The sequence below is a fragment of the Triturus cristatus genome, chromosome 11 (assembly GCF_964204655.1).
Source record: "Triturus cristatus chromosome 11, aTriCri1.1, whole genome shotgun sequence".
Taxonomy (NCBI): Eukaryota; Metazoa; Chordata; class Amphibia; order Caudata; family Salamandridae; genus Triturus; species Triturus cristatus.
This window is the reverse complement of record NC_140594.1, coordinates 1,066,045,379-1,066,061,047: the sequence shown is the minus strand read 5'-3', so window position 1 is coordinate 1,066,061,047 and position 15,669 is coordinate 1,066,045,379. Positions and strand designations below refer to the sequence as shown.

General features: G+C 47.0%; 1 protein-coding gene across 1 annotated transcript in view; it reads right to left on the bottom strand.

The window, feature by feature from the left end:
• Positions 1-15,669, bottom strand: part of KCNMB3 (potassium calcium-activated channel subfamily M regulatory beta subunit 3) — a 65,817-nt gene that overhangs the window by 32,077 nt on the left and 18,071 nt on the right. The window contains exon 2 of the mRNA XM_085633895.1: positions 5,754-5,951. Within this exon, the coding sequence (XP_085490021.1) occupies positions 5,754-5,951 (198 nt within the window). The remainder of the gene's footprint in view (positions 1-5,753; positions 5,952-15,669) is intronic.

The following is a 15,669-nucleotide window of genomic DNA, read 5'->3' as shown; positions in this document are numbered from 1 at the left end:
AACATTTCCTGGTTTGGAGTGTTGGCAGCCAATCAGAGTGAAGCTCATGCCCAGGAGGGTTCGCGACTCCTCCTCGGTGCTCAGATATCGAAGGTTTTCTTTTTTAATTTCTCAGGAACTACTGAACGGATTTACACCATTTTAAAAAACGGTCACTTTCTGGACCAAGACCTACTTTTTTGCCAAATTTGGTGTAATTCCGTTCAGCAGCTCGGGCTGTAGCCTGTTCCAATTTTTCCTATGGAAATTAACATGGAGAAAACACGTTTTGGGACCTCCCTTTTTTCTCAGCCCCCGCTTGACAAATCACCCCGAAACTTTCAAGACAGGAGCTGACCGGAGCGCCCCATTAGTTTTGAAAATGTCGAGAAGATTTGTCAAACGGCGTCAAAGATATTGGCAGATCAAAAAACTCTTTTACTATGGAAACGTCGGGCATATCATCAACAACCGGCGATAATTATCGCTCAGCGCACTTAGCGCTAGGATAATTATCGCCGGCTATCACTTGTTTTTATTGCGGAGATAGCGCAATGTGTAGCGCTACGTTGTTGATAGGGCAGGGCAGACTTAACCATGATATCCATCTTCCATTGGATATCATGGCTAAGTCAAACTAAAAGCAGGCGTAAGGAAAGTAGCGATAACCACGGATAGCGCTACTTTTCTTATCGATGTGCTTGTTAACGTGCCCATTGATAATTGGAGAAATGTCGGTTAACGACATTTCTCCAGTTATTTTGGGAAGGAACGCCCACTTTGCATCTCATTAGAGATTGCATCTCATTAGAGATGCAAAGGGAGGCATAGGGTAAAAGGGTGCTAACATGCGATTATGCATGTTTGCACCCTCTTGTTAATAGGGCGAAGACATTATCTCCGCTTTTCTGGCTTTTAAAGCCAAAAAAGCAGAGATAAGGATCTTGATGATATGCCCCTTGGTTCTAAATATAACTACCTACTGGCAATATATATATATATTAGATGGTAATATCCTTGGTGACATTCTCAAAGTATATTTGACCCGAGTGAATCGAGACCCCCCTAATCACAACTCCTCACCTATACTGTACTAGATATAGCATCACACTATAAGAGTGTGTCATTTTAAATAAAACTAGCCTATTGGCTTTGTCAAAGGGTCAACACATAACAAGCCCAAAAATCTAATGTTAAAAGTCATCCATCATATAAATGGAATAAGTAACCATGTTCAAAGGCAATCAATCATTATTGTTAATAAAAGCATTGCAGTGTTTCTCAATAATCATTTTCAATGAAGTACTTTGAATAAAGCATTGTAAAACATTGCAAATCAAAATAAAATGTCAGTCTTTTTTTAAAAATGTTGTTTTCCACTTTTCAGGCCACATAATATGCAATCAGAGGACCATCCACTAGAGGTCCCTTTTTTCTGGAGCTGTAGAGCAAAAACTGTAGCCCAAGGAGTGCTTTGAAATAATGCACACATGTCTTGGGGGTTGTAAAGTGAAGGGCTCCAGCAACTTAGTGTAATTTTTTTTAAATCATGGGGCGGGGGAGGGAGGGGGGGGGTCTGGCGCTACTGTAACCCTGGCCACCCCAAAAACTCTTTTGCATTCCGTTGGTGGTGCCCCCGCCCACTTGTGGGACACAACAAAACAAGAATTATGCTAATTGAGCCCAGCCGCTGGACATTATGGTCTCTCCAGCCTGAAACAAAACAAAAATAATGAGTGCCTTCATCCACTTCTGTTCTTGCGCAGCATATTTTTATTTTTGTGGTTGTGGTCTTGCGCAACAATTTTATTTGCTTTTTTTTTGTGGGTGACGGCAGCGTGGGGAACCTATTCCCACGATGTCCAGCCGACTCCCCACCTTGTCAACACCTCTTGGGTGTAGGCAGGTGTTTTCTCCTGCTCGTTCCCCTGTAGGTAGGAAGCATGTACCGCGGTGTGTGCTCAGCTCCCCCCAAGTCTCAGGGATGGAGAGCTGGGGCCACATAGTACAATGCAGTTGAGCATGGCAGCGCCCACCCTTTTTTAGGTCTCGCCTAACCCAGCGCATGCGCTGGTCTGGCGAGACTTATTGAGAGGGCTCCAAAAAGTGCTACCAGGCCAGCCTAGAGCTACAGTGCATGTGCACGGGCGCGGGCGCCGGTCTTTACCGCGATTACTTTCACTTTCGCGGCCGCTTGGCATAGCCAACAGGTCTCGCTTTTGGGACCTTATAAGTATTTAGCTATGCAACTGTTGCATGGCTAAACACTTATAAGGCCCTAAAGGCGAGACCTATTGGCTATGCCAATGCTTGTTTCTGATTGCTCTGGAGATCGGAGGGTCTCAGAAGCTGCCTGTAATATACTGGCCTTGCAGGGCATCGCCATTGTGCTGCCAGCAGGGAGATGAGAAGCCCCAGGGGCACCAGCATTTAGGGAGGGTGGCCCCATGCACACCTGCTCCCCCAACAAAATAAATATCGCAGCACCGACCACCGGGCTCTGGCCTTCCCCAGGGGTAATTAGAGCCCTTCACAATCTGTCGCTAGTTGTAAACATGCTTACATGGGAAAATCTTCCAGGATCCATTACTCTGGCCCCGTTGGGCTGATGTTCTTGATACTGGGCTCATTATGCTCCTGGTGCTGAGCTCTAGCCTCAAAAGGCCTCTTAAGGGTTGCACTTTGTAGGGATCTGGTATCACTGGCTCCCTGCACCACCCTTCTTCTCTGGTTTGCTCTCCAGAGGCCCCATGGGCTCTTAGCCATTTTACAGGGCACATGGGTGGCAATGGAGCCCAAGTCTTCCCCTTAACTGCTCCTAAGAGGGCATAAGGGGGCCAGTGCCCCTAGCTCTGGAGAGACCCATCTAGTCCTGAAGATCAACTGAAGACAAAACCCTTACTTAGTCCATCATGGGCATCAGGTGGTCCATGATTCTGGTGTTTTAGCCGCCCAGGGTCTTACTTACTATCTGTTCCTTGTGCAGGGGTTTATTTGATTTGATTTACATTTGTAAAGCGCAAGAATTAACCAGAGGCATCAAGGCGCTGTAAACGACAATCTGGAGAAACCCTGCTGCGCTTATGGATGATCAGGAGAGAAGTCTATAGGGAGTACAACCAGGTCTTGAGTGCCTTCTTGAAGGAAATCAGCTGAGGAATAGCCCAAAGGCTTCGTGGAAGGGAGTTCCAGAGTTTGCTTGCCGCAGTTGAGAAATTTATAAATGTATATATAAAGTTATAAATGTGGGTGGAAGGTTCTAGATGTCAGGCATCTCTGACCAATCATAGGATACCAAATCATCCATCCACCCCTGTCCCAACCCTCTTGCAATGCATTTTGGGATAATCCAATCAGACCTTTCTGTGTCCTGGTCAGACCTCTCTGTGTCCACTCAGAGGTATGGCTATCTCAAAATCTCCTTTGTGGTCACTTCAAATCAGTTCTGGGGCAACTACCATCCCACTGGGTCTGGGCCAGCCTGACAATATAGGGGCAGGCCCAGATGTTCGCTACATCTTTCTGTGACCTGTGACAGGGAAGGCTCCTTTAAAGTTAATCTAATTAATGGGCACAGCCTCCAGGTTATCCTTTTAAGAAAGGAAGGGAAACTCCCTCCACAGTGCCCTTTGTCCACTGTTTAAGAGCAATACATGGTTCACTACAGGGGAGCCATCAACTGCTAGGACTGTAGCCAAATATTTTCCAATGGAAGCAGCCAACCTTACTACAGTGAAAATAGCTTTTTGGAATATTTCACTGTAAGGACATGTTCAACATTAACTTTTACATATCCTACCTTGAAATAATGTGCACGCTGCCTTTATGGCAAGAAGGCCTACTTAGGGGTGCCTTACTAACATTTAAAAGGAGGCATTAGGTTTGCGAAAAGGGTTTATTTTGACAGGTGGAGTTTGCAGTCTAAAACTGCCACAGGCATGTTACCTGTGTGCAGTTACTAGGCTTCACACTGTCTTTCAAGGGCAGCAGAAGTGTAACCAGCCCAGTGCCCCTTACCTTATGGAATTGGAATTGCCGTGAGTGAGACTCAACCGGGTGACTAAATGAGCGGAACCCATTTGCAACAGTGTGCATTACAAATAAATTATATTAGTATATCAGTCTCTACTCCACAATTAGAATCTAAAGTGTCTGAGGTAAAGGTTGAATGAACAATGTGAGAGCGATGAGCCTTAGGGAACTCTGCAAATGAATGTAATTGGTGAATAGAAAAAAGAACGAATGTGTATGGTAGAGGCATGCTGGCTCATAGAACATGAGGACCACTTGATTGCAACTCCCTAAACTCTTGTTACTTGTTGGAGGCGCCTAAGTAATGCAGTGTGGAATGATCCAAGGCATGGAGCAGACCGGAGATCCAAAGAGACTATAACTAACTCTTGCTGGTTATTAACCTTCTTAATATTATCCTAATGTTTAGTGGGTGGTGTCTTTATCATTGTGTGTCAGTGATTCTGCAAATGTTTTAGCTGGTGCAGTGGTTATGTTTGTATAGAACAGCATCATGAAGCAATCTTCTCCAAGCACACAGAAAGTAGGCTGAGGTCGCGGTTTCAGATGTTCGTCTGAAACTGTTTACAGTCACATCAGACTTCATCATCGTAGAATACGATACTCAATAATACTTCTTCATTGGATATGAGATATTAGACTCCAGATATAAGATACATGTGCCCTGATGAAGTCTGCTGTGACTGTAACCAGTTATAGACGAAACACGTGTTGGCATATGGGCAATAACAAAGGTATCAGAATAGAGAACATCTGAAACCGTGACCTCAGCCTACTTTCTGTGTGTTTGGAGAAAATTGCTTCATAACTTGTGGACTCTGTCCTTTTGGGAGGGACGACTGGCTTCCTCTCCTCCTGGAGCACCAGATGAACTTTGATTTGAATTGAACATTTCATCTTCAGATAATTTTGGATAAGGAGTAGAGTGCGCCTGGTATACCCAGCCAGTGTCTTTTTGTTTGCATAGAACAGCATCATGTTATCGCTTCTGGAAAATGAATTTAATACTACGGATTAGGTAATCTGTATGAGTCAGATAATAAAAATAATTCACTGAGTTAACAGAGTGAGTACTTTAAGAATCCATTTTGGGAAACATGCAGACAGATGTGTCACAAATTGGTTTATACAGAACTTAATCAAACAGATGTTAGTTTGGGACTGCCTGTTTTATGTTTTCGATGTGTCTCTCTGAGGCAGTTCTATTATAACTTGTCCCACATTTTACCACATTGTTAACTCTTTACCCAACAAACTTGTATTTTATTTTTCCTGCACCACAAAGAAGGATAGACTGATGTTTTCATTCATATAATTTATGCACGATTATTGGTTTTAATATCTACTACAATTGTATATTTAAATAACTGAGCTCAAATACGTGACTGTAGACTGTACCATTTGGCCATTACAATCGAATATTCGATTTTCAAACCTCACTACAGTGATTGACTGGTATTACTGTATTGGCATACCATAATATTTATTCCAGCCCTCAAACGAATACAGGATAGAAACACTTTAACACAAAACGTAATTTTTTTTTTAAATGATTGGAGTGAGGCTCACTTTTTATCACAATTCAAAAAGTTTTAATAGTACTTCCAATGTTTTACACAAATTTTCAAACAAGAAAACGCAACTTTTGAAGGGTTAATCTTTGAATGCCTAAAAGGTTTTTATAATTAAAACTTGTCTGAATAAATTGTTAGTTACCTACCAAATAAAAAAACACAACTTACCTAAGCATGTATGGTTTTAGTATTGTGATTCCAAGCAGGAAAAACATGAGAACAGATAGACCCATCATTGTAAATCCAAGCAGTATTGCTCTGTCTTCCCCAGCATTTGATACCTGCTTCTTGGTTTTATCAGCTCCCTTGACTCCATCATACCCATCTTTTTTTTTAGCCTTACAAGGTGCGGTAGCAAAGGCTTCCCTTCAGAAAATACACAGAACATACAAATAGAATTTTTGTTAATCTCAACTTGCACAGTGCAAATGTTCATGATTATTCTGCATAGACTACACATAATCTATAAATTCTCAACATATTCAACATCATATCTCATGAGTAATTTTAGGGAGAAATACTCACAACAGTATCTCTGACACTCTTCTTTCATTTCCCAATTTCCATCCAAGGGAGTTCCAGAACCTTGTACAAAGGTATCCAAAGTGATTCCCTGGAGATTGGTGCATAGTGAGTCATCTTCTAGTTATTCCATTTCTAAACCAGGCGATGAATATGCGATGTTACATCGCACGCGATGCATCGCATGCCATTACAACGTGGTCGTTACAACGACCGCGTTGTTACATCACATACAATTACAACTACTTTCTGTAGGGGGCACTGGATGTTGGAATAGTATAATTTACTATTACAACTCCAGTCTTTGCAACAGTAAGGAAGGTGTTGGATTTTAAATCCGACACCTTCTGCACCCCTACAGCAAGTCATTGTTACAACTTGCGTTGTAATGGTTTGTGATGTAACAACGCGGTCGTTGTAACGACGGCGTTGTAAAGGCATGCGATGTATCGCATATGATGTAAAGGATAGCTTCCCCAGGCCATTTTCCATATACACTGAAGGACACTGGTATAAAGCCAATCTTTAGAAAAGATGATGCCAACCATACAACAAATTATAGTCTAATTACCCTAGCAGATTTCATGTTCAAAGAATATTTAAAAAATTAATTCGAATATCTGTAAGATTGGATTTTATACAGTTTTTATTCACTATTGAGCAAGGTGAATTTCATATTCTATTGCACTGCCGATCACTGGTTTGTAGCTTGTAAATGGACTGAACTGAATATGATTCACTTTTATTACCAGCACTTTATGATTTAAATAGGCGCAGATAGATCAAGACAGATACCTCTGGTCACTTATGAAGAAGTGTCTGTATCAATAATGGTCTGCGACAGGGATATATTTTATTTAGTCTATATCTGTCTGATTTCCCCTCACAACTTAGGAAAGAAGATCCTTTTTTTCCCTCAGTGATCAATGGAACTCTGCTCCTGTCTCTTATGCTGCTTCTTAAATGCAGACAATCTAGTGCAGTGGTTCCCACTCTGTGGTCCGCGGACCCCCAGAGGTCCTTGATACATTCCCAGGGGGTCCGCAGGCAGCAATTTCAAAAGCACTGCAAAGTTCCTTGCATAATTAGAAGTTTTTGGTCAACGATAAAAGTGTCATGATAACTCTTGTGTTTAATGTACCTGCTGGAGAGAGATTGGAGTTCTGTCCAGAGGCAGCTTTCACTCATCTAAGGTAGCGCAGAGGGTTAATATAACTGCTGCAAAGAACATGTACCATGCATTTAAAAAAAAAAAGTATTTTATGTGCATAGCTGCTTTTGTCACAGAAATTATGTTGCTACTGTGCAGTTCATAAGTTACAATCATAATCTAGCACAGTGAGGTATGAACTGCCATCAAAGGCTGCATGCAAATTGCATGGTACAAGTTTGTAAGTTATGTTTTTTTACCAGTTTTTCATTAACCTGGTGTTGCTAAAAAAGGTTTGTTTGGGTAGAAATAAATTCTTATTATTAAAGTCAACGCTAACCACTGTGTTACATTCTGAATCATGAGTTTGTTCTTCTCCAGACCAAACACTCTTAAAAAAATGCCTACCAGTATGGATGACGTGAATCCTACACCTTGTAGTCTCCTTTGCCTTATGTAACATTTTCTATACACTGATTATACACGTATGATTCATTGTCTCTGTATGCGTGTGATGTAAAGTGCTCCAACACCCTACACTAGTATGAGAGGTGCTATAAAACAACTGAAATACATGTGACGGAGGGGCTATGAAGAGATAAGAGGCTCTGTTGGTTGGGTGATTGTGAGTCCATCAGTGAAGAGCTCCAACAACGATTCTCCTATCCTGGTACACAGTAAGGTCATCATTAACTATGCTTTAAAGCTAATACATTTCAATATATAATGAAAATTATGTTGTAGAATGCACCATTTCCCCCCTCCAACGCCCCCTTTGAAGTGGTCAGGCTCACTCACTGCACTTGGTGTGCACCGTAGAGTACATTTGCCAGGGCTGCTTTGGGTTTCCAGTACGGTCCTGGCAGGAGCCTTGTACCGCGAAATAAAACCAAACATTGAAAAGTTGGCAGCCGATATGCAGCACCAACCTTCCCATTAAAATTAAGTCTGGGTGGTGAACTCCGCTCCGCTCACAGAGTTTTCCGCACTCCACCTTACGCAGAGCTCGCGGAGTTCTGAAAAACTTTGCTCCGAGTAGCAGAGGTTTTTTTTTACTCGCTCACGTTCGTCAATGTCAGGTTGGTGATCGCGAGCGAGGAAAATCCACTTCTCAGCGAGATTTTTTCGCGATCGTCAACATCAAGTTGGCGATCTCGAGCGTGGAAAATCAACCTCCCGGCTAGATTTCTCAACGCGGGCGGTTAGAATTCTCATGGCGAGTGGTCGGGTATCCTTGCGACCGCTCGCATTAAGAAACTGTCCGTTCGCGTTGAGAAAGCTGCTGCTCGAGTAAAAATCTACTTGAGCGGCAGAAAGGAAGCAGCGCCTGCTTGCGCTCTGCATGGTGCCGTTCGCGATGACTGCACAGTGCGGACAAGCATCTGGCACTGAAAATCACCGCGAACAGCATTTATCTAACGCACTCCGCCACTTGTGGAGCTTCACGTAGCGCGGCAGAGTTTGTTTTGCACTTCGCAGAGTTCGGAACTCCGTCCCGGCTTAATTAAAATGTTACAATTTGTGCAAATGTTTTCAATTAAAAAATGTAAATCTTTAATAATTAGAGTATTTGTTTGGTGTGCACTTGTTTATATATTTACTGCAAATTACAATTTTAATATCTGAAATTTAAAGAGCACTAATTGCTTGGGGGTACCGCTTCCACTAGTGACTCAATGGGAGTCCACAGGAGTCAAAAGTTTGGGAATCACTGATCTAGTGTGTACGGTCAACACTGCAGTCTGCATACAGGGGAAACTATGGACTCTCGAAGATTACTAAATGGCAAATCACTTAACAGTAAATTTGGCTAAAACTAAAATTCTGGTATTTGGGAAAAAACAGATAAATCTGACATAGTAACTTACTGGAAAAAAATGATAAAGAGGCTTCACGGGGGCCATGACCCACACCTGCTGGCCCGGCTGGAACTCGACCAGAGTGGCATTCTGGTCATACCAGCGCTTCATCTCCTCTTGACTTGCCTCCAGGTTGGCCTCGGCCAGTTCTCGGAACTTCCTGGTCTGGTTTCGGAGGGCCAGGACGTATTGGAACACATCTCGGGGGGTGGTCTGGGGTGCTGCCTCCCACCCTTCCTTAACCAAACTGAGGGGACCTCTGACGGGGTGGCCATAGAGTAATTCAAACGGGCTGAACCCTAAGGACTTCTGGGGGACCTCCCGGTAAGCGAACAAGAGGCAGGGAAGCAGGACGTCCCACTTACGCCGGAGGGGCTCTTCTAGGCCAGCGATCATCCCTTTTAAAGTCCTATTAAACCTTTCTACTAGGCCGTTCCCTTGGGGATGGTACGGGGTGGTGAATTTATAGGACACCCCACATTGTTGCCACAGGGACGTCATATACTTTGATATAAAATTAGTTCCGCGATCGCTCACGACCTCGCGGGGAAAACCCACCCTGGAAAAGATCCCCATCAGGGCCCGGCCCACCACGGGGGCCGTAATGGTGCGTAGGGGAATAGCCTCAGGATAGCGGGTGGCGTGGTCCACGAGGACCAAGATGAAACGGTGGCCTTGGGAGGTGGGGGGGTCCAGTGGTCCCACGATGTCGATTCCGACTCGTTCAAAAGGGGTGCTGACGACCGGGAAGGGTTGGAGGGGAGCCTTGCACTTCCCCCCACTCTTCCCACTAGCCTGGCACGTGGGGCAGGACTTGCAGTGGGCTTCTACCGCTGCTCTCATTCTAGGCCAGTAAAAATGGGTCACGAGTCGGCTGTAGGTCTTGTCCTGACCCAGGTGGCCGGCGAGGGGGACGTTGTGGGCTAAGCCCAGGAGGAAATCTCGGAAGCGGAGGGGTACCACCAGTACCCGTCCGGATCCCAGCTCCACCGACTTCTGCTCACTGTACAAGATGCTATTATCCCAATAGATTCGGTGGGTCCCGGTCTGGTCACCTGCGGCTTGGCCCTCGGCCTGGCGCCGCAGTCCGACCAGGGAAGGACAAGTGGCTTGCTCCCGGCAAAACTCTTCCCGAGTGGGCCCGCCCTCGTGGTGCCAATGGGCCAACTCGGGTAGATCTCCCAACTCGGGGACCGGGGCGGGGTCGGATGGTGCGGGTTCGTCGCGGGCGACGGACCCTTCTGGTGGGGGGACGGGAGGACCCTCGGCGGGGACTGTACTGGTCTCTTCGATTGGGGTGTTCTCGACTTCTCTCCGGGGAGTGAGCCGGGCTGTCATAGATCGGGTGGTGGCGCACACCCACTCGAGGAGTCCCATCATTCCTAGGTGGGCCTTGCGCTCGACGTGCTTCCAGGGAGAGCTCTCTAGGTCGTTCCCTAAGAGGCAGTCGACCGGCTGGGAGGTTCTCACGGCCACCTTGAGTTTCCCTATCACCCCTCCCCACTCAAACGGCACCAGGGCTACCTGACACATACTTTCTCTATTGTCTGCGGATATTACGGGGCAAAAGACGTTGGGGAGGATCTGCTCCTCGGGGACTAGGTGCTTGAGGACACCGGTGATACTGGCCCCGGTGTCCCGTAGGGCCTCTACCTGGTGGCCATTGATCTTGACGAGCTGCCCGTATTTCTGTGTGTTGGAGGGTAGGAGGCTACCAGGGACCATCTCTCTATCTCCCAGGGATACTAGGGCCATTGCTGCGGGTTCCCACTCTTCGGCTTCCTCAACCTCCTCCCCCAGAGCTACGTTGGCTATCTGTCTCGCAGGGGTGGTAGGGGAGACTTGGGTGGCCATGGGGCACTCTGGGTCATTGGCGTAGTGCCCGGGTTTCTGGCAACGGAAACATGTGACGGTCACCCGGTGTCCCCGTCTCCCAGGGGGCCCTGTCACCGGTGGGGGGGGCGCCGGGAAAGGTGGAGGTTGTGTCTTCGGGGGGCTAGGCTGGGACTCTCTCGGCCCTCCCTGGTTCCCTCCCCCTCTCTGGCGGGGTGGTCCCTGACTGGCTCGGGGGTACTCTCCTACCATGCCCCGGGAGACCCGGGTGTTGGTCCAGCGGTCGGCCTCCACAGCCAGCTTCCGGGGATCTGTGAGCTTGCTGTCAAGCAGATGCTGACGTAGTTCTATGAAGCAGTTCGCAGCCAGATGTTCCCACAACATGAGGTCAGTAAGTTCGGCCAGGGTGGTGACTTTGCTGCCCTTGATCCACCCATCGAAGGCCCGGCTGAAAAAGTTTACATACTCCACCCAGGTGGTGCCTGGGATCTTCCTGCAGTCCCGGAATCGCTGACGGTACATTTCTGGGGTGAGGCCGTATCTTGTGAGTAGGGCCTCCTTCATGTGGCTGTAGGAGGTCTGCAGGGAGAGGGGTAGGTCGAGCAGGGTGTCCCTTCCTTCGCTCAGAAACCGCCCCCACAACCCCGCCCCCCAGTCCTTCTGCGGGATCCGATGGGAGGTCATGGCGACCTCGTAGGCCCGGAACCATTGCTGAATGTCATCGTTTTTATAATATTCCTTGACCACATCCTTGGGGATGTGGACCTTCTGTTCCGCTGGGGAGGCCGTCTCTCGGTTTCCCGGGGGCCTTCCTTCCTCGCTTCTGGCCTTGAGCTCGATTTCTTTCAAGCTGCGTTCGTGCTCTAGTTGGAGCTTCCTTCCTTCGTGCTCCCGTTGGAGCTTCTTTTCTTCTAGTTCGCCTTGTACACGCATTTGCTCTACTGCTAGCTTTTTTTCCGCTAACTTCAATTCGCCCTCGATTTTTAGTTTGGCTAACTCGAGTTCATGATTGCGGCTTCTCTCTCTGTCCGCGAGCTCTTCCGGGGATAGGCCCCCGTCTGGTACGATGCCTCGCACCTGATTGCTACTGCTTCCACTTTGGGGGGGTTCGGCTTCGTCGGGGCGCTCCCCCGTGCCTTCCGGGCGGGAGGCCCCGGTCTCCACCCAAGTTTTCAGTGCTTTCTGCAAATCCTCTTTAGTGTTGAGACCAGTGGTAGCGATTTTAAGTTCTTTGCAAAATTGCTTTAGCTCCTTGTGTGTATATTCTTCTAGCTGTTCCACCTGGAACACCCTGTTGGCGCTGGTTTCTGCGGGGCTCACGGCGCTTCCTTCTGCCATCTTTGTCGGTAGTGCTTCCGTTGTTCACGGTACGATCTCTAGGTGATGGGCCTGAATCCCACCGCTGCCACCAATGTTAGACGGCGACCTCAGAGGAGCCTGGAAGGGGTCCTGACTACCCTGAGTCCCACCCTCAAGGTATCGTAGCCGGGCACTGGCGGGAGACTCCCCAGGGGGAGGAATCTCGTATCTAGGATCGTACTTCTGGCACCACCCGACAGAGTGAACACACCGGGTATTCTGAGAAACAATCTTTATCAAGTAGGTTATCACTGCAAATATGTACAGGGTGAGCACGGGCTCAAGAGTCTCGGAAGGGGTAGCGGGACAGTCTCTGGTAAAGGTTCAAGCAGGGACGCATCCGGCGCACAGCTCACAATCCTCGAGCTGGGGGATACGAGGTTGTAGTCGGGGTCCGGCGGGACCGTGAGAGTCGGTTGGAGCCGCGAGTCACTCAGCGGGCTCAAGTACAGGTTCGGAGGTCTTACGATCTTCAGGGAGCCGCGAGTCACTCAGCAGGGCTCAGGTACAAGTTCGGAGGTCTTACGATCTTCAGGGAGCCGCGAGTCACTCAGCAGGGCTCAGGTACAAGTTCGGAGGTCTTATGATCTTCAGGGAGCCGCGAGTCACTCAGCAGGGCTCAGGTACAAGTTTGGAGGTCTTACGATCTTCAGGGAGCCGCGAGTCACTCAGCAGGGCTCAGGTGGGTTCAAGTTCCAGGAGCCGCGACCACGTCGGCAGGCTCTCGTTGTTCCAGCGTCGAATCTGCCGGACAGACCCAGGGCACCCCTTGTTATAGGTCGACCCCTCTTTGATGTCCGGAGTCTGTGCAGGCAGGGGTCTTGTCACCTGGGGGTCGCTTGTCGGGATTTCCTGCTATTGTCTTTTGATCCTTTCAGGGCCGGGTCGGGAGGAGTCCCAGACACCCAGCAGGCATGGAGCCAGCCCTCAGGGAGGCCGGAGGGCCGATCGAAACCCATCGTCCCGGGGGAGCTCAGAGGTGCGATAGAAACTGCTCCTCCCTCTCTCATCCCCTGGAAGCGTGATGTCCTCCAGCCGGAGTGGCGCCTCTAGGCCCAGGTCGCGCTGGGGCCGGGCGGCCATCTTGGTGCATGAAGTGGGCTCGCGGGCCCGGGGTTGCCGAAAGGAGAGAGGCCAGGGACGGGGATGTCCGGGTCGGTGCGTGTGTCCTGGTGGGGAGGCTCGGCTGGGCCGCGTGCTTGGGCCGTAGGTACCAGGTTTCGGTGGTGCGGGGGCACGGAGGGCCATTCTACGAGGCCGGGTCCAACACTAACATTCTCCAAAACCATAGTGAGACAGAACACCTATATAGTTTGATTACTGGAAACATGATCTCATCTGCAGCCCTAGCAAAATGTATTTATGATTAAGGCAGGTACTCTGTAACTCTTGTACTATTGCACCCCTATTTAGCCAAAATACTTTCTCAGGCTCTACATGGAGTGGAAATATTAAATTGTGATCCAATAGCATCTTTGAACCAAGTGACAAGCCGGTGCTTAAAATGCCTTTTAAATCTCCCACCTACAATGATGGTCCAGGCGATTAGGTGAGCTAACTTCTTGTTCTTAACGTCATGATCAGACACAACAAGGGTTCACTTATTTCAGCATCCAACTTGTAGAAAGTGTCCCAAAATTCCCAACTCTGCTGGGATGAGGCACAAATAAGTGAAAGACAGCGGGCTGGGTTATTAGTACAGTGGATAAATCAAGTTAAAGAAATGCATTTCATACTAGGTAGAGTTCAACTCATGCTATTTGGACACTTTGAAACCAGTATTGAGGGAATCTGCTCTACAGAATTCCATTTGAAAGGATTTTGATTATATTGAAAATTAATTCTCAATGGCAAAATCATGAATTAATGAATATCAATTACCTTATATGGACAAGCTTCCTGACCGCAGCTTAAGGTCAGAGATTCTTTAATCCTTCTAATGTGGGCGACAAGACGTTCATGTCCTCCGCACTGCTAAGGATATGAAGCCCTCATACGCCAAACTAGGGGTGAAACTAGGTTTTACAACCCAAGAATTTCTGGTGTAAAATATATAGTCCGAAAACTAGGTAAGTGTTTCCCTCATGTCCCAAGGTTCTGTTTCTTCACTCCATGATGATCAGTGCACACAGCATGCTTATGTCACACAAAGAAAATGAAAGCAGTTGGACTCCATAAGGTGCCAACTGCTTTCACCACTGTTCAAAGGGCATATCTCAGACCCCTGAGCAGCAATTTTGTAGAAATCTTGTGGCTCTCTGCAGATTCCAAAACTTACCCTTAAATAAATGTGAGGAAAATGTGCGATTTTAACCAAAGCTTAACATTTGAAGGGTATTCTGGGTAAAATAAATCAATGTAGGGGGATCAACGCAAGTCACGCCAACATAGACTGCTCTGGGTTTCCAGTTTTTAAAAATGTCTCAGGTTGAGAGGTTCCCCTGGGTACTAGTTGGGTCCGGGCACAAATACAGCACCTACCCACATTGCCAGAGTGGGTCAATTTGCAAGGCAAAATGATTTAGATTTTTTTCATGTTGCAATTTGGGGGTGTTTCCAGTCGCAGGCAACAGTCTTTGCCACACATTACCATTTTTATCAAAAGAAGTGTGGGAAGGCTCTTTTAGTGGGAATGGATGATATTAGCCAAATATTGACGTTTGCAGGGATTGTTGGATAAGAAAAGGTTGTGGTATATAAGCAAAGCACACAGTATTCCTCGGTATGTCTAGTTTTTCAAAATGCCTAGGTTTGCTATATTTCCCTGGGTGTCGGCCAAGCATTGGCCAAAATACCAGTTACCCACATCACCAGAAAAATGGTAAACTTGTAAGGTAAGATTTAGATGTCTTAATGTTGCATTTTGGGGGCTTTCCGTCACAGGTAATAGGCCCAGCCACACAAGTAACATTTCTTTTTTTAATATTGAGATGTGTGACCATGCTGGGTAGTAGCAATTTTGTAGATCATCGCAGATCCCAGAACTTTTCCTCATAGAAATGTGAGGAAAATGCATGATTTTAGCCAAAGCTAGACATTTGCAGGGCATTCACCACCTTGGTTTCACCTGGGTGACTAGCTCCCAGGCATGTCTGGGTGTGATAGGTTTCCCATAGTGCTGGTTGAGTCTGGCCCAAATTCCAGCCCCACCCACATTACCAGAATGAGTCCATTTGCAAAGGAAACATTTTAATGTCTCCATGTTGCGTTTTGGGCCCTTGCCTGTCATGAGTAATAAGACCAGGCCACACATATGGGTTAATGTTTTTATTAGTAAAAGTGTGGCAACACAGAATAGTACAACATTTCTTATTATCTATGGAATTTATTGCCATATTTCGCTTCAAATATAAGGAAGTCT